Here is a 25,421-nt window from a genome sequence, read left to right on the forward strand (position 1 = left end):
CCCCTCAGGCGCACATCATGCTTTGGCACGTACCTTAGTACTTGTGTTCCCTTGGAAAGGCTCCCCACTTCGATTCTGTCTCAAGCTTTCCAAAGCCTACCCACATTTACATACTTCTCAAGCCTTTTAAACCAGTCCTTGTGCAGACTAAGACTGCTTACCTGCTGGACACACCTGTAAGATTTGCCACCTTCCTATGTCCAGAGTGAGAACCACAAGTCCTGCTCTGGATGCTTCAGAATCTAAATGTCAGGCCCCGTTTGGCTTTCCTCGACAGCCCAGGGGAGGATGTCTGAGCCTGTGTGTTCTAGGAAGCTGATGGAGGCCTTCTAGGGGAGAGGCCATTCTGCAGCCCAGAGAGTCTCCTTCATTCACACCTAAATCCCTTTAGCCTCAGGCAAAACCACAGGTGTGAGGAATATGGTCATGCTCAGAGATGGACCAGCTCCTTTCCCATACTTCGTGTGGTTCCAGAAGCAGGTAGTTCGGAAAATTTCTAACTGCTGTGTCTTAAGAATGTTGCTGAGTAGGAATAGGGGATGTGCGACCTTTTACTCTGTCTCCACTCTGTGGGTAATATTCCTGACCCTCACAGCAGAGGAGAAGCAGAACTTTCTTTCCAGCCTGAACCCAGTAAACATAGATGAGCAGGGGTCTGACTCAGGCCACAAGTTAGTTCTTCGTCCTGGTTCTAGTATCTCCAGTTCTTAAGACTCGGATCCAGCCTCACTGCTGAGAAGATTATGGCTCTCGTGACATGACGTGGTGTTAACATGGAGACCACAGTGACCTCAGGAACTCAAAATGGCGGCTCCCAATTGTGAGGCCCATTGGGAGTGGTGGCTGGGGTGCTCGTGGGTGTTTTATTCTGGTTTTATTGATGGTCTTTGTTTTCACGGATGAGGTCTCTGGCCTTTAAGACCATCGCCTAAACGGGGCGCCTGGGTGGCTCAGTCGTTAAGCGTCTGCCTTCGGCTCAGGTCATGATCCCAGGGTCCTGGGATCGAGCCCCGCATCGGGCTCCCTGCTCAGCGGGAAGCCTGCTTCTCCCTCTCCCACTCCCCCTGCTTGTGATCCCTCTCTCGCTGTGTCTCTCTCTGTCAAATAAATAAAATCTTTAAAAAAAAGACCATCGCCTTAATGTACAAGGCACTGTGGCTCTTCCTACCTCATCAAGCCAACCAGGTGGAGTCAGAGAGGGCCGTTGCTCAGGACCTCAATGAATTCAGCGTCTCTCGTGTCCATTGTTGAAAACTGGGTCGTTCACATTTAGGCAGCTCTCAGACATTTACTGTTTTCCCGCTGCACAGAGGTGCTTTGCTTCCTCATCTCCCATCCAACATCGAAGTGTGAGGAACAACCAGCCTGTGTTCCCTCAGAGTGCTCATGGATGTGTGGACGGAGAGGGTCTGTGAGAGTCTGGCTGATTCACTTCATAAGCCTTTCTTTGATTTTTTTTTTTTTTTTAAGATTTTATTTATTTGAGAGAGAGAGAGCACGAGCTCTCTCTGCAGTGAATTAAGGTACAGCTGAAGTGCAGTCTCTCTTGTGTCCCTCTGGAACGTTAGGAAGACCTAGATGTGGGGCTCGATCCCAGGACCCCCGGATCATGACCTGAGCCAAAGGCAACACTTTGCCAACTGAGCCACCCAGCCGCCCCTGATTTTTTTTTTTTTTTAAGATTTGGGTTTGTTTGTCATGTCCAAGCATGAAATGGCTTAGGGGTCTTTCTAGGTCTAGCTGAGTCCAAGAGCACCTGCCCAGTGGTTGCTGGAAGGCTGTGAAGCTGCCCAGCCACAGTATGGAAGTGTCTCTGCTAGAGGATTTTTGTCTCCCTGTAGAAGGTGACCTATTCAGATGGAAGTGGAAGGTAGGACCCTTCTGAAGCCATACCATGTACTTTTCAGGGCATCTCAGCCAACGTGGAGCCCTCTATCCCTAGAGGTATTAAGGCAGAGATTGGGCAGCTCTATCAGGTGCAGGAGAAATGTCGATTAAATTTCCTCTAAGGTTCTGGGAAACAGCAACATTTCAGTTAAGGATGTTTTTGTTGCTGTTGTTCGTTGCCTTTAATCTTGATTTGGATTAAGATCTCTAGCCTAAAATAGAGCTTTGGGGATTGGAATAATATGGCCTATTTTGAGAACAATTATAAATAGATTCATGATTACAGATTTAAAGGACCATAATTATAAGCTGTAACAGAGGCTAATCTATCCACACCTGTTCAAAGAGATGTAAAATTCATATTTAACCAGCTTATTTTAGTAGACAAAACCTTCCAAGCACAAAGTATAATCTGTTTGTCTCTGATCTCCTCTGTTCAGGCTCAGGGATATGGTGACGCTTTCAGGCTGTGGAATTTTGGGTTCGGAAAACCAGCCTCCTTCTCAAATTTTCTCCCAGAAGCAGACTCACACTCTGTATGAACTTGTAGGACTCGTCTCATGACTCCTTGTACAAGGTTTTCTGTTAAGATGGTTTCAATTTATTTTTCTCACGTTAGTTCTTTTTTTTTTTTTAAGATTTTATATATTTATTTATTTATTTGAGAGAGAGAGAATGAGAGATAGAGAGCAGGAGAGGGAAGAGGGTCAGAGGGAGAAGCAGACTCCCCGCCGAGCAGGGAGCCCGATGCGGGACTCAATCCGGGGACTCCAGGATCATGACCTGAGCCGAAGGCAGACGCTTAGCACTGAGCCACCCAGGCGCCCTCTCACGTTAGTTCTTGCGAGAGTAAAGTTACCCAGTCAGGAGGGTCTTTTTTTTAAGACAGAAGTTGAAAGATGAAAAGAAGTACGCTTGGGGAGCCAAACCTGGTCACCTGGCGTTCGGGCAACCAGAACGTGGTTAATGAGCTGCCCAGCCTATGTTTTACCAGTAGTCTTTGGCTCTTCAAGATACCAAAGAGTCTTCTGAATTATCAAGAAAAAAATTCTGTTACGGGTAGTTTTCATGGTAAGTGGGTTTGGCTCTATTCTTACCGAAGAGTGGTGACCTACGTGTATGAAATTCAGACACTTGATGAACCAGATAAACCATTACTCCATCATATGGATTGGCCCAAAGCAAAAGAAGCATCCATAATTATCGTGGAGCTGTGTGATGGGATGTCATGCGTGGCCACATAAAAGCCACAAGAAAGAGCGAGAAGGGCCGTGGCTCCGTGTGGTCTGACACGAGTCCGTTCATTATTCATACAATCAAGAAAGAACCCGTTCCCAGCCCTCTGAGGGCCAAGTCAGACCTGCCCCTATTGAGCCTCTGGAGCAGTGCCTGCTTTCTCTGCTGGACCCTCACGCTGCCTCCTGGGCTGTCTCTCCCCTGTGCTTTCTGTCTGCACTGGAAATGAAATCTACGGTGTGTTGTACTTGAGTTTTATTTCTCTCGTGGTGCTGATTGTTTTCCTGTCTGTAGCATCCTCCCTACTAACCTAGCAGTTTTTCCCTTTCTCCTGTCTCTTACAGGGATGTCATGTCCGCTTCTTAAAGGTAGTTCTTCCCCCACTCTGTCCTCTTCCATCTTCCCTGCCACAAAAACATTTTTGTGGCTGCCAAGCCTGAGCCTCCCAGCCATGCTCTCCGCTCTTAAGGATGCACTGTGTTTTCTGGTAGCTTGAACCTTCCGCCTACTCGTGTCCCCGTCTGTGCGCTCCCCTCCAAATGGCCACGGCCCTCCAGTGAGGAAAAAAACGCTCCGTATGCATCACCCAGAGAGCATACCCATCCTCCCCCGTCTCCAGATTAGGTCCATTTAAGATTATACAAAATAAGAAATAATTGAAATCTCCGATCAGTGATTAAAGATAAATTCAAGTCTGTTTTTAAAGCATCAAATGAACAGAAAGAGTGCATCTTTAAATTAACAGCACACATTTTCCTTTCCTTCTGCCAGTATATATCTCCAACCACATATTAAGACTCATTGTCAATTTTATGTAGACATCTACATGAGCATGCGAACAATATGGTGTACTTACAGTACGTGTGTGCCTTTATATGGAAGATGTAGTGTAATATATCATGGGGCTGAAATCATCAGATTTTCCTGGTGTTCTTAATGCCTGGCTTAATACTTCTCACTATATTTCATTCCTTTTTTCATTTTTTCATTTTTTTCCCAAATCAATTGTTCATAACCTAATCAACCATTCTACCCCACCCCCAAACTGTCAAATGGAACTTTGCAAAGTGCATGTAAATTATTTCAAAAATCTCATCCATAATCCTTTCTGACAACACCAGTCTCTTTTGGGGAGCTGGTTAGAGTCGTGTACCAGCTGTGTCTTCAGTGTATGGTCTTTGTTAATAATTGAAACCCACTCTGGATCGTAACAGCATATTCATATTGGAACCATCTGAAAAATTTAAACATTCAAATACTTGGGTGAAGAATTTGCAAGGGGAAATCCCACCCCCGATCCTAAGCTAGAATCAACGTATGATACTCTTTTTAAAACACTGTACTAAGGAAAAGATCTAGTAAATAATGTTTTTCAAGTTTCTCTCTGGAGACTTGTATCTGACACTACAGAGGTGTCCCCTCAGGGGCCACAAGAGATTAGTGACCCAGAGTTATTGAAAATAGGGGGAAAAAAAAAACTATTCTTTGAGGTTTCACAAGTCTTACAGGGTGTGGTGACTATCATGTGTGAAAACCTGCGTCTGTCAAGATTTCTCTTGTTGCCGCCCTCCTGTTGTTAGTCTTTTAAAACGCTGTCACACCATGCCATGTGTTCACTTTGGAGAAACATCTTCAGAAGTTGGCCATGGCCGGACACACTGAGCCACCCGGCGATTTCCTCCCTCAGAGTGAAAACATCCTCAGAGTGAGCAGACACCTCTTGATCATTCCAGGATGTGCAGACAGTTCCTGCGTAAAAACAAACAAATCACCTGTCATACCCTGTTATTTCAGAGGACAGCTCTACTCTGACGAAGTGGATTCACACTTGGAGATTCAGGTCCTTACTGTGACCCGGATCTCTCTTGCCTGTGCAGTGTGTTTCTATCATTGTGATTAGGGTTTGTCGTCCCAGGGAGAAATAATATACATAGTATGGGGCTCTATTTCACAACGTGCAGAGGGAGCTGGGTGCTGGCACAAAGCTCAGATGGGGCTGGAAAGGGAAAGGGCCGGGGTGGGGGCGGGGAGAAGAAGAAAAAGGGGGAAGCCTTCACCTCCCTGGATCCCCTCCTGGCCGGTAAACCACGGCCCCTCCCACCTGCAGTGAGCGCTGTCCCATCTTCAGAAGGACTGCCATCCCTCCTGCCTGCTGGGCAGCATGGCTCCCACCTTGTCGCTGCAGGGACACAGCCCGGTGGAGAGGTTAAGCTCCAGGCTGCCTGGGTTCAAAGCCCAGCTCCGCCACCTCCTAGCTATAAGGCCATGGGACAATCAGCTCACCTCAGTTTCTCCATCTCTAAAATGGGGGCGATAAAAAATACCAGCCTCCTAGGGCTGCTGGGGGCACTGAACGAAGCAATATAAAACATGGACTGAACAGCGCTTGGCTGGGCAAGGTGTTGCTGCTGCCATTATCCTCGGCACCCTCCCTCTGCCCGCCCCCAGGTACTGGGAAGAAGAAACATGGCTGTTTTCGGAGAAGCCATTGCCAAGTTAAGACGAACCCTTCGTCATGTTCTCTGAGTCCCCCGCGGGCCCCGGGGTTGGGAGACCCAGTTGTGCCTTAGAAGCATAGCGCCCCCGACGCCCCCCAAGCCCCCCATGCCCCCTCGCATGCAGCAATGAAGGTCGTTGAGGAGCAGGGTCGGGAGGTGTCAATGAAGCCTCTTGTCTTTGTGTTGGTGCTTTGTGTTGTTTCCTGTGCCTTCTGCTATGGGTCTTGGGACAAGAAACACAGATGATGCCACCTGAAAATGTCACCTGTCTGTCGGATCTCCGCCCTGACCCAGGCAGTGAAAATGGAGTGCCATCACTCACACCTCTTTGCAGAGTGGCATTGCTTGCTTGCTCAGGAACTAATCTTCACTTTGTGGCTTTTTCTGAAAATAGACCTGTCATTCATCAGTCCGTGGCTGGCCCCCAGGGGCCATGTCTCTGTGTTGACACACTGGGAAGAAGCAGGCAGGCAGGACAGTCCGTGACTCTCGCCAGTGGCCCTGGGTGGGCAGCCAGATCTGCACAGAGCTGGTGGCCGGGTTGCAGGATGCAGCCATGGTCTCATCTCTCGCTAGGGGTATTCCTTTTGTAACCCACATTCCACCACCCCACCCCCTGCTCCCTGCCCAGGCCCCAGCAGCCTGTAAGTACTGGTAGGATCACAGTAATTGAAAGAAATTTAAATTTTACTAGCTCTTCCCAGCTTATTGACACAAGACCCCCATCCACCTCCAGGCATCTGAGCCATACACACCCTCCCTCAAAGCTCCTCCTCCAGGGCCCCTCCTGCTCTGGAGACCAGCTCTTATAGCAAAGGTGCATGGACCGCTCGGCCATGTCCCCCTGAGGGCAGTGGGGACCACTTCCCACCCAGCTCATTTATGCCCCTTTGCTTCATCTGCTTGCTTCCTGTTGTAAGAATCTCTCTTCTGGTGGGACAGCAGCTGCTAAGCTCTGATGATGCTGCCATCCCTAGAGGAAGGGAGGTCTCCCCACTCAGGAGGAGGCAGGGAGTGTCAGTCCATTTTAGAGATGAAGAAGCTGAGGCCTCGGAGAAGTCACCAGTGCCATAACTGGTATTCCAGCCCACGTCTGGTGGACATGCTCCTTGCCATTTGCTTCCCTGTCAGCCAGTTGCCCTGGGATGGGGGGGGAGGCAGATTGGGGGGACAGAGAGCAGCCCAGAGCAGTGCAGCTACCATCAGCCTGGGAAGCAGGTGTCCCACTGAGCTATAATTAGGTCCTTCTGTTTTTAAAAACGGGTGTGGTTTTAAAACGCTCAGTGAAGATACGGTGAAATCAATGGTTGTGGAAGTTTGGTGCTAAATTTAATTGCATTCAACCCCACTTTCAAAATGCTTGCTGCTGTCAATTAGAGACGTTTTAGAATTAAAAAAAAAAATTGAGTAATTGAGCAAACGTATCTAGTATTTTGGGGGGAAGGATCCTTTTGTTTGTCTATGTTGACTTCCATGAGGATGCAGGGTCAAGCCTCCTTTGCCAGGTGCCCAGTCCTGCTCACCTCTCCGGCAGCCGCTGGACAGGGGTGGAAGGAAGGGTCTGGAACTTTCCCCAGGGCTGTAGGCTTTATTGCCAGTTATGGTTTGGTTGAGGGTTTTGGGTTTTGTTTTTGTTTTTCAGTTGATTTCAGGAGCTGCTGTTCTGTGATCATTTAGCTCCACTTCCATTTCCCCAGTGGGCTTTTTCATTGAATTTCCCAGATTGTTTCTACCTTTCAGATAAACACAGAGGCTCCCCCGGGCCACTCCCTGTACCCTCGCAGCCCTCCCTGCCTCCTTTTCCCTGCTTCTTGCCAAGTCTGAGCTCAGTCGAAGGGCTGGGGGGAGATTCAGGAATCCTAGGTCTAGAACCGTTGAGATGTTGTTTTCAAGACATGAAGCATGCAGAGACTAAAACGTACTTCTGGCCCATACTGTGGGCATTTCTCAGAGGCCTGGCTTTCATGTTAGAGATGTAGAGTCATCTGTAAAGGTAGAGCTGGGAAAATACAATTTGTGTCTCCTTTGAGCATTTGTCAGAGTTTTACCTCTGCAGGGTGGACTAGGAACCTTAGGCATATCTCTACTAAAAGATCCCAATCCAAATGCAATGGCTCCAGAAAATAAAACACCACAAGAGGGCAGTCAAGACTTACAAATAAAAGATTTCCGGGAAAAGTTGCACACAGAAGATCCTTAGGAACTTGTGACTCTGATCTCTTTACGTTTTTGATGGACCAGAAGATGGGATCACCACTTTACGTTCCCAGTTGTTACTTGGTTTTATGGAATGACAAGGTGCCAAGAAGGCAAGACGTCCAGGCTTTCTCTAGGTCTGAGGGACTCCTGTGGTCTGTTCTGGCCTGCCTGGGCCCCAGCCCATTCACATCCACCCTGCTTTCTTAGCAGCAGAGACCTCCCCACTTCTAAGCAATTGAGCCGACTGTCCGTAAAACCATTGACTTTGACAGCTTCCAGGAGTTTCCGGGCTCCTGACCCTGCCACAGCTGACTCATGAAGCCAGGGCAGTATTAACCCCAAAGGGGGACATTCCAGGCAGCAGAAGGATTAGAGGTTTCACAAAAGCACTAAGTAACCAAGAGCATTCTAACCGTACTATGCCTTGGCCACGTCTCCTCACACGGTGCCTTCCGGAAGGCTCCAGACCAATGTGTGCCGTCGGCCCCCTGGCGAGAGACCGTCTTTTTTTGGCAAAGGGAAGAATTGAGGGCAAGTTTTTGGACCTCGGATCCTCACCAAAGTCTGGAGTCTCAGCAGCGGGGGGAGGACTGAGGGCAGTAGCCTTCCCAGGATCGGTTTATCAGGCGAGACAAGTGCTTCAGCCTGATACCCGTGGATACCCCTGATACCCGAGACAGCAGTTAGGGGACAGAGCTGGGAAATGAGGGAGAACGAGGCTGGCTGTAAAGGTCCTAGGGGTGTGTGATACTCAGGACAGAAAGAACCAAGCACTTTGCCTTTCCCACGTTGGGCCTGGTGCAGATGTTTCTCCGGAGACGGCGGCTCGGTTGCCATGACAACAGGCCAGCCGGCTCCCTGTGAATTCGTTCAGCAGTGGTGACAGCCTAAGTGGATGTGCCCATAAAAATATTTCTTATTAAGAAAATGACTCAATGTGGTTTCCCTTACATTTCTGCCCTACCGAATAAGCACTTCCTTCGGCACATTGTGTGTCTGCACAACGGCGTGTCCCCGTCCCAGTTAGCACATCGGGCACCGTGGAAGAGAGTGGGTCGTTCACGTGCATTTGAGGTTCTTCATTGTTGCCATTCTGGTGGGTTAACAAGGAGACACAGGCGTGCTGTTTACATCTAACCACAGTGATACAGGGCGAGGGTAGGCAAATGGCAGCCCACAGGCCAAAATCCAGCTACTGCGGGTTTTTGTAAATAAGATTTTATTGGAACGTAGCCACGCTCCTTCACTCACCCGTGTGACTTTCACACTCCAATGGCAGAATTGGGTTGTTAAAACAGAGACCGTCTTTGGCTGACAAAGCTGAATATTACCCATCCCTTTACAGAAGACATTGGCCTACCCTTGCTACAGGAGGATGAGCACTGGATTCAAAGATCAGAGGTCTGCATTCAGAGCCCAGGGACGAAGACGGAGTTAGACACGTCAGTTAGCCAGTTGCCACGTCTGTAATGTGGGTGACCTGGGTTAGCTTATCTCCAGCTTCCTTCTAAATACAAAAAGCTCTGTCACTCTTGTGCTGTTGGTCCAACATTACATCTCAGGGGAACGATCCTCAGCCAGATGATCCGGGTCCTCTTTCAAGGACCAGTATCGAGGAAAGTAACATCCTTCTCTTTCCCCCTACCCCCGCCCCCAGTACTGTCTCAGTGGCTCAGTAGCCATGGGTAGTGGAGTTAGCTCTCTAGACCTCCGTGTCTTCACCTAACCAAAGGCAGGGCAGACCTTCCCAAAGACCCTTCTGCTGCTGACAGTCCCTGGGTCTGAGAACTCCTTGCAGAAGAATGAATGATGCACACCTGTGATTTGCCAGCCACCTCTGATCCCCAGTACCAGGAGAAAACTCGTCAGCAGGTGTTGGCATACTTGTACGAGAGGAATCATCTAGCCGCATCCCTCCAGGTTATAGTTGTAGGTTGGATTACCGAATCTGAAGGGGGGTGTAAAAAAAAAAAAAAAAAGTACTTATCAGATATTCCTACTACAAAATCAGACACAAGACCTGAAAGAAACCAAGATCCTGCCTTCAGGAATCAGGCTGTCTTGACTCTTTGGGTTGCCCTTTTCTGTCCCACATTCATGGTCAGATTAAAGCGTCTGGTCTTGGGTACCAATCTTTGCCATATCCCTCTTGACTCAGCCAGTTCCACGTCAGGAATCCATCCTAGGGAGACCGGGGATGTGCACGGAGATTTGGAATACAAAATTGTTCATCTGTATGTTATTGAAAACTGAAAATTGGAATCAATGTAGCTGTCCAACAATAGGGGAAAGGCTAAATACACTGTGGTAGAGCCACACTGCGGGGTATGATGCAGTCACTAAAATCATGTGGTGGCAGAGTGCCTCCCAAGAAAAAGTTTACAACATACTAAGGCATAAAGCAGGTTGCAAACAGTGTAATTCTGTTTATGTCAAAGAAGAAAACGTGAAAACCTTTAGAAGGATATACAGCAAAACGTTAACAGTGATTCTCTCTGGGCGTTGAAACTATGGGTATTTTAAGTTGTCTTATTTATTTATTTATTTATTTATTTATTATTTATTTATTTATCCACCCATGCCTGTGAAATGTACTACTATGCTCACAAGAAGCAGCATTGTTGTAGAAATTCTTTAAAGGCAGTAACTCTGCCTTTTAAAAAAGCTTGTATGAGAAGTAATTGTCTTTCCCGGTGCACACGTGCATCCATAAAAGGATTCGAGGAGCACCATGCCCCAGACTCTCTCCTGGGCCCTGGACATACGTCAGTGAGCAGAACAGATAAGGCCCCTATGCTCCTTGCCATGGAGGGAGACAGGGAAATAGATGATAGTGAGAATCCACGCCACGGGAAGGGGAGGACAGGGTGCCCTGTTGAAACCTCAGCGTTAAAGCATCTCCCGAGCAGAGATGGGAGGGTGTCTTGTTCCTGTCTGGGTCAGAGGGAGCAGAGAGTGCAAAGGCCCTCAGAAGGCAAGCATGCTTGACATGTTCCAGAAGACAAAAAATTATTTAGCCAGAGAACAGCAGGCGTTTTATTTACTCTGTGTTACCCAGGAGCCTGGGGTGCCCGTGAGGTCCCATCGTCTTAACCTGTTGCCTGGTTACTGAGTAGGGAGTAATAGATGTCGTGACTCGGGCTGTTAGAAATACACCGGCCATATTCCGTTAACAGTATCATTGAAAAGGCTTTCGGTTCCCTTGTGGTTTTCTCCTGAAACCACTTGATTTAACGAATGTTGCAGTGGGTGCAGGTGAATATGTCACCTTAGGGCTAAGACGCGATGCTAAGGTCCTTGGTTATATATAGCAGAGATAGACCTGTTTATGGAACAGCACCAGAACGCCATCAGTCCTACACTGTCAAAATTGTTCGGAGAAGCCCTGAATACAGGGCATTTTCGTTGTAGAGAAGAGATTATGGAAGAAATCCACAATTATTCATTTGCTCCTATAGTTGGTCATTGTTGATGTGTCTGCCCTTGGCATCTTAGAAGTAGAAACGTCTATTGTCAGATTCCTCTCTTTACACCTTGCAAAACGTCTTTGATAAATATATTCATCAAAGCCATATTTTCTGTTCTGCTGGGAGATATTATTGAAGACACAGTCACAAAATAGGTACAAATGGACACATTTACAATGGAATAAGTTGAAGCATTACAGCATACTTTGGAGGGTTACCCAGAGGCTCCATAATTATAGAATAGATCCACTGGGAGACCTGGAATTATGGTTAACTCTCTACTTCCTTACTGTAGAGAAACCTTTAGGCTTGGATTCCTACTGAGGTTAAGTTAGCACCTCTTGGAAGGACTGCTAGTCAAGGTGTTACTGTATTGGGGGCTGGTTTTTGTGACTGTACACTTCCCCATGTCTTTATTGTCTGTCTGTTTTCCCACATACCAAAGCTAGAGCATAATCATTATACAAAATTCACAGACTGCAGACTGTCTATGGTATTATGTTAAACCGATTGGAATTGGCAGTACTATAGGTCAGATCATCCCAGCTCAGCAGCAGCAAATGGTCCAGCCTAATAGAGAGTTGACATCTGTTGCAATCCTATTCCTCATAGACACCCAGCGCCATAGTTTGGCAGATCCAGCTCTCAGTTTTCATTTGAAACCTACCCGCCTAATAATGAGCTGCATGTGGATAGCCTCTGAACACACACACGGACAGCTCCTGAGACAAAGGTGTTTAACACACATCCACACTTCAACCCCAACCTGGGAGAATTTGGATTTGCAATAGTCAGATTCACTTTGTATGATGTGCTTTACAGAAACTCACCAAGGGAGTCCTTGAAATTTGTGAACACCTTCGATGATTGCAGACTCTTAGGACTTTGGGAGAATGTATCTGGGTCATAAAATGAGATGCGTGTTGGTTATTAGGAAATTTTCCAATGGGGAGAGCACCCTAAGTCAAGGTCTTTTCCTGCACGGTCCTAGCCCCTGAGGGAGCTACGGAAGATGCTCCAGAAATCGGAGAGCAGCTAGAGCTGAGACCCAGTTCCTCTCCTACCTCACCGGGAGGGCACGGAAGCGGGGAAGCCCACAGGGGATCTGCCTCGGCCTCCCCACGGGTCCTGAGCTCCTGCAGAGCCTGTCTGCAGGCTTGACACATATCCATAATCACAGGACCGTGAGTCAGCCTGGCAGAACCCTGACCCAGGTGACTTGCAGCTGCTCACAGAGGCCTTCAATCCATAGGCAGGGAGCAGGTGGAGGCCAAGAGCCTGAGGGAAGTACACCTTCTCCTTCCTGGGGCAAAGAAAAGAAGACCCCGGTAAAGGATGTGATGGGAGGCTCTGCGCTGGGGGCTCTTGCAAAGGATTCCTCATTTCAGCTTCAGCATAGCCCAGGGATACAGAGGTCTTGGTACTACTATATTATGGATGAGCAATCTGACGCTGAGAGAGGCCATATCATCTGCCCAGAGTCACACAGCAAAAATGGGTAAAGCCAGGATTTGATCTAAACTCTCTGGAACCAAAGTCTGGGGCTCTTTCCAGAACTTGCCATTGATTTTATATGATAATTGAAGATTGTTGAAGGTAGAAAAGGTCCCAGGGACTCTGAAGGGACTTTGAACTTGGAGAAACATTCTGACTTCGACTAGCACATCTGAAACGTGCACAGGACTCACTTGAGGATCTTGTTAAAACTGCATGTTCCCGTTCCGTAGATCTGGGGTGGGGCCCAGGAATCTGCATTCCTGACCAGCCTCCAGGCAGTGCTGCTACAGCTGATCCACAAACCACACGTTGAATAACAGGGACATAGACCACAGTACCTTTTAACTGCAGGTTCTCCAGAGGAAAGGCTACATCGTATTGATCTGATTTCCCCAGCATCTGGCCCAGTGTTTGGGGCACGACAGACACACAGATATCTGTGGAATAAGTGGTGAAATGGTCTAAATTTACCCACAAGGACCCATGAGTTGAATCAAAATGTGTCCTGAGCAAGAACTCAAGATTTGGGATTTATCAGCAAGGAGCATGACCAGCAGGCTCATATGTGCTTCCAGCTCCAGCCCCAGTCAGTTCTCTGCTCCCTCCTCTGATGCCAGGCTTCGGGAGACATTCTGCCTCTCCTCTCCGGGTGTGAATTCCCCTTTGTGCACACAGCCCAGGAGGGCGTCTGGCCGTGCAGGGCGTGTCTGCATTGCTATAGGAAAGGATGTTGACCTGCTTATTCTGAGGCCTCCTTGGGTCTGCTGAAATTTCTGCAGTTAGGCCATCGGCTTCAGCTTTATCCCTGGACATATATTAATTTTATTTGCACTCCTGGTGAAGTCTGAATTACATTCATGACAACCAGTTATGCCAACAATACACAAGCTGAGAAGGGAGGGCTCTATCCTGCCAGGAGACCCGTTGCCAAACAACCCACTCAAAAGCTCAGAGAAAGGAACCGTCAATGCAAAGCCTCACTGTTGGTCTTCCGTGGATTCCAGTGAAGTCCAGGGCAATCAGGACTTCTCACCGGAGGAATGTCCTTTCAGAGAAACTTCTGAGTTTCAGCTCACTGGCCCAGCTAACTAGTCTAGCGTGGCCTCTGGGGAGGGTCACTGTGTGGCCAACCTCCCTAAAGGCAGAGATGCCCTCACAGCCTTTGTCTGTGGCTGTCCCAGCGTGACCGGTAATTGCTTGAGGGAAGGAGTTCCGATTATATTTGAACATCCAAATGCACATTGTCCAGGGGCCACCCTCTGAAATGACATACCTGGTAACAGCCACTTTTCTGTATTAACGTTGGGCAGATGGCTGGCTGGTATTGGCTACCAGCTGACTGTACCATTCGTGATTTGGCCTCTTCAAATTCTGTTGTAGGACTTAATGAAGACATATGATTTTGAATGAATGAATGAGTCAATCAATCAATGAGATATTCAGTGAATGTGCAGTTATGTACCCAGCACAGTGCTTGACCTAAAGACACAAAGTAAGGACCATCTTACTCTGCCTTCCAGGACCTCACAGTCTAATGAGAAAGATCAGCAAATCCTCAGAAAATGTTCATCTGTTGGTTTAGGTTCCCCAGATCAGTCAACTCTGCCACAGGGTTTTGAGAGCAAGGAGTTCATTCGGGAAGTGATCCCAAAAGACCTGGGCAGGGCGGGGGTGGGGGGGGAGGAGCAGGGATGTGACCCAGGGAAGGGAGGAAGCCAGCTAAGATCAGGGCATGGTAGTTCTTCAGATGGTACCAATGCTGGACACACTGGAGCTCAGTCCTGCTGGGGAGCTAGGGAGACGGCATGCAATCCACTTTCTTGTGCGGCCAGTCGAGGCCACGACTTCCTGGGGCAGCAACATGGGCATTTCAGGCTTGCTGTGCAGGCGCGGCCCCAACAGAACCCGCGGACAGCCTCTGATGTGCACAGGGGTGCAGAGCCAAAAGCTCAGGGGATGTGGGTGGGTCATAGACAATGTCTGCCACAGGTTGGAAATCCCAGGAGGGAGGAGGCATCACGAAGATGAGGGTGGTGCTTAAGCTGGATTTGGTGGATGAGCAAGATAGCAAGGCCCCATGGGAAGAGTGACCAAAGACTGGAGGCTGGAACAGAGGGGCTGGGGGAGTCATGGGACCAAGGTCGGAGACAGAACTGACAGCCAAGGGTCTCTTCCTCATCCTTTGTGACAACTCGGCCTTTTTCTGTCCAGCAGATAGGAAGCCAGGGAAGCACGACAGGGTCCCTCCAGGGAATACACTGAAAGGGAGGTCACAGGAGTTGGGGACACTAGAGGTGGGACCACCTCAGAGAGGTGGTAAAGGAGCCCCAGAGAAGAGGCTAAAGTCTGGACCTAACCTGCAGGTAGATTTGGCACGACCTGTTGATAGATTGGCTGTACAGTGTGATCGGAAGAGGCATTAAACAGATACACCATAAATATTCACAAGTTGCCCTATGTGGCGCTCTTGAGAGCAGGGCCATGGGGGGGAGAATGGCAGCCAGTCTTTGGGGAGGGCTCCTCTGGAGAGATGGCGAGCAAGCTAAAGCCTGCAGGCAGGGAGAAGTCAGCCCGGGAGGGGGTGGGGGACTGCACTCCCACAGCATGGGGGGAGGGGGAGGCAGGGTGGAGGGGCCAAGGATGAGAATCAGGAGGCAGAGGCTGCCTGAACGCAGACTGGAGGTGGAGGCCGTGTAGAGCGCCCTCCTGGCGGTCGTTTGCTCCCCGCCACCCCCAGCTGCACAGCTGCTAGGATAGCCACGGGCTGTCTCCTCCAGTTGTGCTACTGATTAGACCCAGGGTGAGCGAAGGACTTGCCAGAGTCAGGCCCGGACCACTGAGGTTTTGCTCTCATGGAAGAGCTGCTTTTGCAAACTCCGTACTGGCGATGGCTTCATGCCATCCGGCAGCTGGGCCCTGCAGTGGCAGCGTGGGAATGACTCCAGAAGCATATTGTGCAGCGGGAATGTGGAAGCCACGTGTCTCTGGTCAGAAGGCTAGCTGCACGAAGTCCCCCGGGCTCCTCCTATCTCAGGGCTGCCAGGAGCTGGGGAGAACTCCATCTCGCCCCCTGGGTCAGGCCACTTTCTAGCCTGCCCCCTGATGGAGAATGAGGTCAGTGTAGCAGCCTGGCCCATCTCCTTCCAAACCATCCCTCTGCTCTGCCAGCCACATGGAACCCAACTCTGCTTCTGGCTCCAGAGACATGAGAATGGAATCTGCCCGGGGCAGGGCAAGAAGCCTGTGTCCTTCCTCCCTCCGGCTTCCCCTCCCCAGAGTAGGAGACTCCTTTGTCTACATTCCGCCCAAACCTCACGGATTGATTTCAGAGCGGAATCTAAGATCCTCCGGCAGTCGGATTCAGAAGTACTCAAATGCGAAAATGCTTTTCTTGCATTTACATCCCTTTGGGGACAATCTTTTCCCTGTAACTGGACTAAGGACATAGCACAAAACTCAGAGTCTTTGCTCCGTATGGCCCCCAGTGAGGGCAGTGTCTGTCCGGAGGTCACTCCGTGGGCTGCTGTCTCTGCTGTCTGTGGTGCTGAAGGGTCAAAGGAGGAAGGAGCTGGGACTCTAGGAATTCACGAGTCTGGAGCCTCTGGTTAGGAGCCCCGTGCTTTAGATGCAAGCTGGATGTTCGTGGGCAGCCCCAGCCCCATCACAGCCTCACCCAGGTGAAGACGCTCGTCGACTGTTTCAAGCCCCTCAGAGCACTGAGTCCGCCTTTTCAGAATTTACTGTGAAGTTCCCGACAAAATAAAATCCATCTCCTCGTGCCTCTTTCTGATAACGTTTCTTTTTAAAAATCAAAAGAACAGAAAAGAGTGGCGTCGTGGGTATTCTCATCTCACACTTGAACTTCCTGATTGTTCATTGCAATTTCGACGACACACACCAGAAAGTTTATCAACTTGGAATCATTCCTGAGACATATGTTTGGAGTGAAAGAGGACTTCTGCTATCCGCCACCTCCGTTTTGATCCCAGTCTCTACCTTCTAATTGATTAAGTTCTCCTTTCCAGCTTCTCCCTTAACTCGGGCAAAGCATCCCGTGATGGGGACTAAAACTACCCTCTCCGGCAATAAGGAATGCCCCGAGCCAGCAAGACCCCATGTGATTGACCCCAAGACAGCGATCAACTTGACCTTCACTGCCCAGCTGCATGCATGTACCCACTGGCCTCTGCCCAACATTTTCCTTACATAATCCTGGGAGCGCTCTCAGCACTTTGGAGACAGTCTCTGAGACACTAGTCCGCTGTCTTCCTGGTGCTGGCCTCCCTGAAATAAACTACTTTCTCATTTCACCAGCCATCATTTGTCTGCCTTTGGACTTTGTCAGCGGCGACGGGTCGAACCTGGTCTGTTTGGGACCCCGGAGCCAGGTGCTCCTGCATTCCTGCTTCCTGGCTTCCAGAGGACGGGGCTGGTCCTGCAGTTGAGGGGGGTCCTGATGTAACACTAGTGGTTATGTCTTGGCTCTTTCTCACAAGTTTGTCTGGACATTACTTCCATCCTCTGTCAAAGGGGAGGCCAATTTATGTATCACTGCAGTTAGGGTTTTTGTCTTTAAAGAGTGTCGGTGTATCCAGTGACCCCCAGGTTCATGTCTGTGTCCCACCGGGCACTGCCGATAGAGGTATATAGGACAGCTGTATTAAATACTTTCAGCCTGGAAGCAAAAATGTGAGGGCCGTCTTTCCCCCGTGGCTTAAGATCTCTGCAGAAAAGTTGGGGCCATCTTTCCTCCATGTCTTAATGTCTCTGCCCACATGGCTATGCTTAGTTCATCTGAATACGCACGCAGGCCATGAGGTTTGATCCTTACTGAAACATGTTATTTTTATCACAGAAAAGCATCACCTAACAGCACAGCATCTGATGAACACATTCAAGCTTCATTTCCTTATTCAGCCAGAATGTAGAGCACACGCCCTGTGCTAAGCACTATGTGAGGCCTGGGGATCCAGAGACGGCTGGATCCCATAATGCAAAACCTCTTCCACAGAGCCTGGCACAAGGTGGGGACGAAGGGACACTGTTGCTCTAAGGGAGTATGGGTGATTCCTCAGAAGCTGCCTCTGCTGCTAAAGAAAACATGTCAGATCCCCCATCTTCCCCCAGGAGAGTGCTCTGGTCACGTAGTAAAGCCCAGGATGTCTTCTTTACGTCCTACACCTTTTTGGTAACCACATTGACTTGAGTGTTGTCCTGGCACCTACTCGGAAACTCAAAGCTGCACTTAGGTCTGCTGCCTTGGGGAAGGGCAGGGGGTGTACCTCATCATTCAGAATGTATCCAAAGCCACAGTCTTTGCCCTTGGGCTCAGTCGGGCTCAGGGCTGTGGTTTTGGCAATTGAGCCACACTGCAGGACCCTGGCCTTTTCAGCAGCTGACATGTCCAGCAACTGTGCCCTCACCGTCGGGCAGATGTTCTCCATGCAGAGTCTGGGGGGAGATTCTTCCTGGGCTCCTTTGCTGACCTTTGAGACCTTCCCACGTGATCCCATTAGCCTTTCCTTTTCAGCGGAGCCTCCTTGCTCTCCTCAACCTTTGACCCAAGACTCTAACTCTTCAATCAGAGTAATGAGGGTGTAGTTTCTCCAGCACTGTGTGTAGCGTGAGCCTGGTTTATAAAAATGCCTTCTGGTAACTGACAGGTCACTGACCAGGGATGCTTCAGGTTCAAAGGGTGCTGCCATGTTTTGTGTGAACCCAGGTTCTCATGCGTATCACCATTTTCCTGAGTTCAACTCTTAATTTAAAAAAAAAAAAAGAACCCTATGTTCTTCTTACTGTGCCTTTTAAAGTAGCAATAAATCATCCCTAAGCTTGCCGGTTAAGAGTTTCCTCTCCAGGGAACCCCTTTTTGCTAGGATCCAAGTTTCCTTTATGCAAATGAATCAAATTGGAAAATCTACAAATTAGAAAAGCATCAGTGCACAGTTTATTTCTTGTATTATGTTAACCATTGTGAAACACCCATTTTCCCCAAGAAGTTAACTTCTAAGTCCTAGAATGAAAATCAGCCTGACTTGGTTAACTATGTAAAGAGTTGTCTCTTGATAGGTAAGGGCAATTTTTTTTTTTTTTGCACTTTGCAAATATTGCCCTTAGGGTAAATATAGCCACTGACTTTTGAATAAATATTTCATCACCCTGTGATTTCTTTTCTTGCCCCCATCCCACCTCCCACCTCCCAGCTGCCCTCAAGCTTAGTTAAATGCTTTCTATCACTCTTTTTCCTGGGAAAAATGACTCATCGATTTCACGCGTGTGCTTGTTGTTTAGAAAGCCAAGCTTGGCCCTGCTGGTAACAAAGTAATCAGTCCTTCAGAAGACAGGAGACCACCTTCCAACAACCTGGACAGAGTGAAACTCACCGACTTCAATTTCCTCATGGTGCTGGGGAAAGGGAGTTTTGGAAAGGTAAGGGGATGATTGTCTGTGAGGCGGAGGGGCTTTTTCAGAGACTGCAGTGATCGGTCCTGTGCTCCCTGAGGTTTCCAGAGCCGTCCTTGGGATCTCCCTGTTCTCTGTACTCCTTTCTCAGATGTTCCCCGGCGCCCCACCCACCACTTCATTTCATTAGAAACAATTGTATCCAGAAAGCTACAGACCGTTCCCTGTGTGTCCCCATTTCCGGGTTGGGAACAGAGCCGGTACTCCAAAATGTTGGTTGAATCAATAATTTTCACAACTAAAAATTAGAAGTTGATTTGTAGAACCTGTTTGTCTGCATTTGGCTTCTGTGGCCCCAGATCTTACGATAGACCCAGGAAATGATTTCCAATCCCGCCTCTTTCTTTGTCTTGGCTCCCGACTCATGAGAAGTTTTATAAAGGTCAGTCACGTTTTTGCCCAAAGGATGCTCCTGAAAAATGTGCACACTTCAAGGCTAATACCAAGGGCGCGTATATTCCTTCCCACGGCCACCATAGCGCCATCATGTGGCCATAGCCCGCGCAGCGTGCAAATCTTCGACAGCTTCTAAATTACACCGTGCTGGAAGAGTGTAATCTGCGCTGATGCGCAAGATTTCAAAATTTGCACATGAAGGGCGCCTGGGTGGCTCAGTCGGTTAAGCGACTGCCTTCGGCTCAGGTCATGATCCCGGAGTCCCGGGATCGAGTCCCGCATCGGGCTCCCTGCTTGGCAGGGAGTCTGCTTCTCCCTCTGACCCTCCTCCCTCTCATACTCTCTGTCTCTCATTCTCTCTCTCTCAAAATAACTAAATAAAATCTTAAAAAAAAAAAAAAAATTTGCACATGCAGCAGAACTTTATGAATAGATAGCGTAGGCCGACTGAACGGCCACCTGACCAGGTTCTCCCACCCCACCCCCAGTACCAGACGTACGCTTCTGAAGCTTTCAGCTTGCCTTTCGTCTGCTCCCAGGTGATGCTTGCTGACCGGAAGGGCACAGAGGAACTGTATGCTATCAAAATCCTGAAGAAGGATGTGGTGATTCAAGATGACGACGTGGAGTGCACCATGGTGGAGAAGCGAGTCCTGGCCCTGTTGGACAAGCCCCCGTTCCTAACACAGCTACACTCCTGCTTCCAGACAGTGGTAAGGCCCCCGGGGGTTCCGATCTGTGGTGCTGCACGCGGCGTGCTCCCAAGGGCCACCCCTGAAGCCAGGGTTCTAAGCATCGGAATCCACCTTCCTCTAGTAGAGAAGGCTCAAGAAAACCTCTCACTCCTATGCCGCTGGTAAATTTGGGGAGCCCCCTCCAGATCTGGGATGCCCCCTACTTATAGGCTTGGCACTAATTCTATTTAATTCAGCAAACGTTTGTACCAAAGGTACGTTTTATAAGGTACAAATGTACAAAGGTACATTCCTTATACCAGGCCATGTGCTAAGACTTGGGGTTACAACACCAATAAAATAACCCATGGTCGTGGCTTTTGAAGGCTACGGGTCCCGTTGCTAGGCAATGCATTAGAATCCGAGCAAACTTGATCTTGTAAAAGAGTGTGTTCTTGTTTACTGCACACAGCAGGCTTGGTAGTCTGGCCTGTTTTGTACAGTCCATGAGCTCTAAGAAAGGTCGGAGGAGAAAAAGAGAATAATATTTTGTGACATGTGTAAATTAGATGAAATTCACATTTCAGGGTGCGTGAATCATTTTCTTGGAAGACAGCCAGGCTCCTTCATTTTCCTGTCCCCCGCAGTGGGTCTCCCGCGGTGCAGGCAGAGTTGAATCATTGCAAGATACCCGCAGAGCCTAAAGTATTTGCTGTCTAGCCCTTTACAGAAAGTTTGCCGAGCCCTGTCTTACAGTATAACGAAAAGGAGGACAAGAGGGTTCCGAAGCACCGATCAGCCCATTGTGGGGCCAGGGCCCTGGCATGGAGCTTGCAGGTGGCCCGCAAGAAATATAACCATTTCGAGGGCACCATTGTCAGGCATGCCCAAAGACAGGCTTTCCACCCTTAGCGCCTGCCCTTTTTAAGATGTGACTCAATAATCAGTAGCTATAATTATTACTGTTACGATTATAATTATTTTTAACTTTCTACTGGCCAGAAAATGACTTTCTGTCTTCCATCTCTCTTTAAAAGTCTCTTGGGAGGTCCCCCTCCATGCTCTTGGAGCTTAGAATCTCAGAATGACCGTGTAACCGCACAGTGTCGGGGCGGGCCATGGGCTGCAGAGCCAGGCGCCGGCCACTGCGTGTCAGCCTGGTGCCGGTGGCATGGCCGGTCCCCTTCTCCCAGCAGCACCTAAATAGTGCCCAGGAGGGAGGAGCAATATGCCAGACGGGGAGCCATGTCTGCAAATCCCAGCCCGGATCCTATCACCCCGGTTACACGGATGGAGCTCCAGGGAGCAGCAAAACACGGAAATAAAGATGGAATTAAAATTCATCACAGGAAAGCTAGAGAAGGAAGCTCCAGGAGCTGTTTCCCCACTGCTAGCACCAACTTCATTGTTATCTTCCATTCCCCGTGCAGCACTTCAATGTTTAATAACTTCCGCGAAATGGTGACGTTGTCTAGAAGCGAGCAGAGGTTGGCTTTCACCTGGGTGTGCTGTGCTGTGAGCTGCTTGGCTGTTCAACCCCATTTTCCCCCATTTACCCCACTGTAATGTCCTCATAAATATGCAGCTTTATTGGGGCCTATGATGTACGCCCTCCGTGGGGCCGACATTGAGCACACCAGTGACGGAGAAAATAAAAAGCAATACTTGGGCCTATTATGATGCAGAAGCACATTGGATTAGCCTCTCCATGTATAGTCCCCTCCCCCACAGTAAATATCATTGAGCATTTATAATTTAGGAGCCCAGCCTAACTCACGAGATCTGTTTTCAGAAGCTTCTGGTGGAAACGCATGACTACATCACTGGGGTTTTCCCCCCAGATGCTGCGAGCGAGCAACACTCGTTAAAAGTAAATAATTGGCCCATTTGGATTCTTCACACCATCGCTAACTTAGACATGTCTTAATGTGCAGGAGAAAGGGGAAGAGTGTTGGGAGGCTGTTACTCCAATAGGGAGCATACGGAACCAGAAGGGGGCAGCCATGTTGACAGTTAATGACTTTATGCTTCCCAAGGCCCTCATGCAGTAGGGTTTATGACTTCTGTTTCATTTGGGAAGAAAAATTTTGCAGGGCTCCACTGAGCAGATCTGCCAGGGTAGCCCACAGTTTACTAACTGATGAGAAAGCAAAACACAGTCTAGAAGAGTGAAGGAAGCCTCTCGGCCGGTGGCCAAGTCCTGCTCACGTGTTGCACCTTCGTCTTCAGGACCGGCTGTATTTCGTCATGGAATACGTCAATGGCGGGGACCTCATGTACCACATTCAGCAAGTAGGAAAATTTAAGGAACCACAAGCAGTGTGAGTATTTTTTTTTTTTAAGTCCCTTAATTTAGACAGCACACAGGGACTGCTGCTGGGTGAAATATGGAAGTGGGGCTTTGCCTACTTTGGAGCTGAGCACCGTCTCCTCCCAGGGGGCCAACTTCTTGGTTTGGGTCCACCGACCCTTCGGAAGGAGAGGTTCATTCTACTTCCAGTTGGTCGGAGATGCTGGTGTATCCGCCTGTCACCCAATTCCATCCTCATGGATTGAGTCAGCCACTCGTTTTAAACAAACGATTATTGGGCGCCTGGGTGGCTCAGTCGGTTAGGCGATGGCCTTCGGCTCAGGTCGTGATCCCAGAGTCCTGGGATCAAGTCCCGCATCGGGCTCCCTGCTCAGCGAGGAGCCTGCTTCTCCCTCGGACCCTCCCCCCTCTCATGTACTCTCTCTCTCTCTCATTCTCGCTCTCTCAAATAAATAAATCTTTAAAAAAAAAAAAAACGATTATTGTACATTCACGACACACCAGGTGCCAGGAGTGGGATAGGCTGTCTGCCCTCCGGGACCTCACCACCTTGACCCAGGGTAGGAGAAGTCACCCGACAACTGTACTATGTGGCTGTAATGTTAGAGGTGGCACGTGAGCCCTGGTAAAGAGGGGAGTGGGGAAAGAACATCCTCAGGGAATGCCCGAGCCAGCGGGACAGAAGGGGGTGCAAGGGCTCCGGGTGATGAGCCTGATGGAGCCAGCTGAGGACCATGGAAGGCGTGGCGGGAGGGGGTTTCAATGGGGCTTCACACCATCAGGCCCAGTTTTCACAGAGCCCCGTGACCGAGAGGGGAAGGAAGGACGGAGGGGAGAGTAGGGACGGGTGCAAGGGGGCTGGTGAAAATCTATATAGAGGAGAAAAAATGGAACCTTCATCAGGTCTTGACCTTGGAGCCAAAGAAGAGTAAGGGCTTTTGAGAAACATTCTGGAGGGAGAAAAGGGGAACTCAGTGTAGAACAGAGACACCGGACACCTCTTCTGGTGACACCTCATTTTAGGTTTGGGAGTGGGCAACTGCCAAGGAGGAGATGGTTTGGGGGAGAATCATGAGCAGTGTGGAGGGTTTGATTGGGATGCAGGAGTCAGCAGCAGCCAGGAGAGACACGGCCCATGGAAGGGGGGACCTCGGTACCTGAAAACTCACCCTGTTTTCCAGGGGCCAGGAGGTCACAGGACACATGGCAGAAGCAGATGTATACAAATAGCTCTTTCATTTCCCTCGGGGAGGATGCATCGTGGGCATGTACCCCGATTAATCAAGTTAGCAAATGTTCATTGGATCCTGGCCGATGTTCGATTTGAAAGATAAATCTGAAGAACTTTCGGCCTGCATGGGTTGATGTGTCTTAGGGAATATTGGCTGAAGGCAGAAGAGGGAATGCTTTGGTAGCAAGCTGAAAAAAATGCAAAAGGGAATTTTTTTTCTTTTTTTTCATTCTCAGATGTCTTTTTTTTTTTTTTAAGATTTTATTTATTTATTTGAGAGAAAATGAGATAGAGCATGAGAGTGGGGAGGGTCAGGAGGAGAAGCAGACTCCCTGCTGAGCAGGGAGCCCGATGTGGGACTCGATCCCAGGACTCCAGGATCATGACCTGAGCCGAAGGCAGTCGCTTAACCAACTGAGCCACCCAGGCGCCCTCAGATGTCTTTATTAATCAAACCCACGAACGCCAATCAGATTTTTGTTGTTGAAGGGGGATTTTTTTTCTATTTAGATTTTTACTTTTCAATTTTCAGGAATGCCTGTCTTTATCCCCTGTCTTAACTCTGTTAGTTAGAAAGCATCAAAATGCTTGGGTTGTAAAGTAAAGCTTGGTGACAAAGTTATAAAGAGCAAGTAGCAGAATAACCACCTTACGTTATGAGGTGACATCAAGGTGTCTCATCCAGCACCCTTACGTTGTGTACTTGTGTTGCTAGAAAGTTCTTATTTTAAAAATACAGAAGAGCATGAAAAATCATGTAAAGGTCGCCTGTAATCCCATTGCTTTTCCCTCTCCCATCCCATTCCTCCCCTGGTGGCCCTCAGAGATGCCACACCCCCACCCCTCCCCGTAAGAGTTCAGTCCTTATCACCAGAGGTTGTTCTCTGCTTGTGTAGACCTTGTGTGGATTTTAAGCCTCCCGGGTGTGATGTTTGCACAAACGCAGTCTTGTGGTTTCTCAGACTTCAAAGATTCCTAAATGCTATGCACATTTTAAAACCTCTTTCAGCATTTACTCTGAGTTTATTATGAATTATTTAAAAGGGTAAACTCGAGTATGAATCATGGTGTGTGTCCCATTTATCCCAGCGCTTGGGGTGGGGATGGTAAGGGGGGATGTCCAGAAGAGGTGTCCGGTGTCTCTGTTCTGCAGCTACAGAGCACATCACACACGCTCCTCCATCATCCAGGGAATCACTGCATTTTCAAACACTAATGCATTCTGTCCGTGAGTAGGAAAATAGACATTTTCCCCACTCTTCCCCAGTCCTGACACAGACTATTCTAGCAGCCACTGTTTAATAAGAGATCGTATTGGAAATTCCCTGTAAGCAGTAAATTAACTGTCCACCGGCCTCAGACAAGAAGTGCTTGTTTCTAGACAGGTAATAAACCTGTCTGTTTGACTTATTAGCTGTGAAGTTCCTCCGGGAGGTGGGAGTGCTAAAATGGCCAAGCGAAGAGCAAAGGGTTTGTCATCTGCAGGGTGATGCTGATCTCTGGTCGTCCCAGGGTCTTACATTCTTTCGCCCCCTTGATGCCTGAGCTGGAGGGTACAAA

General features: G+C 48.9%; 1 protein-coding gene across 3 annotated transcripts in view; it reads left to right on the forward strand.

The window, feature by feature from the left end:
* PRKCA (protein kinase C alpha) overlaps window positions 1-25,421 on the forward strand; it is a 395,562-nt gene that overhangs the window by 320,493 nt on the left and 49,648 nt on the right. For all 3 annotated transcript variants that reach the window (XM_035026216.1, XM_035026215.1, XM_035026214.1), the window contains exons 9-11: window positions 19,079-19,216; window positions 20,185-20,358; window positions 22,549-22,640. In XM_035026216.1, the coding sequence (XP_034882107.1) occupies window positions 19,079-19,216; window positions 20,185-20,358; window positions 22,549-22,640 (404 nt within the window). The remainder of the gene's footprint in view (window positions 1-19,078; window positions 19,217-20,184; window positions 20,359-22,548; window positions 22,641-25,421) is intronic.

Source organism: Mirounga leonina, unplaced genomic scaffold (genome assembly GCF_011800145.1).
Source record: "Mirounga leonina isolate KUSES-001 unplaced genomic scaffold, KU_Mleo_1.0 Mir_197, whole genome shotgun sequence".
Classification (NCBI taxonomy): domain Eukaryota; kingdom Metazoa; phylum Chordata; class Mammalia; order Carnivora; family Phocidae; genus Mirounga; species Mirounga leonina.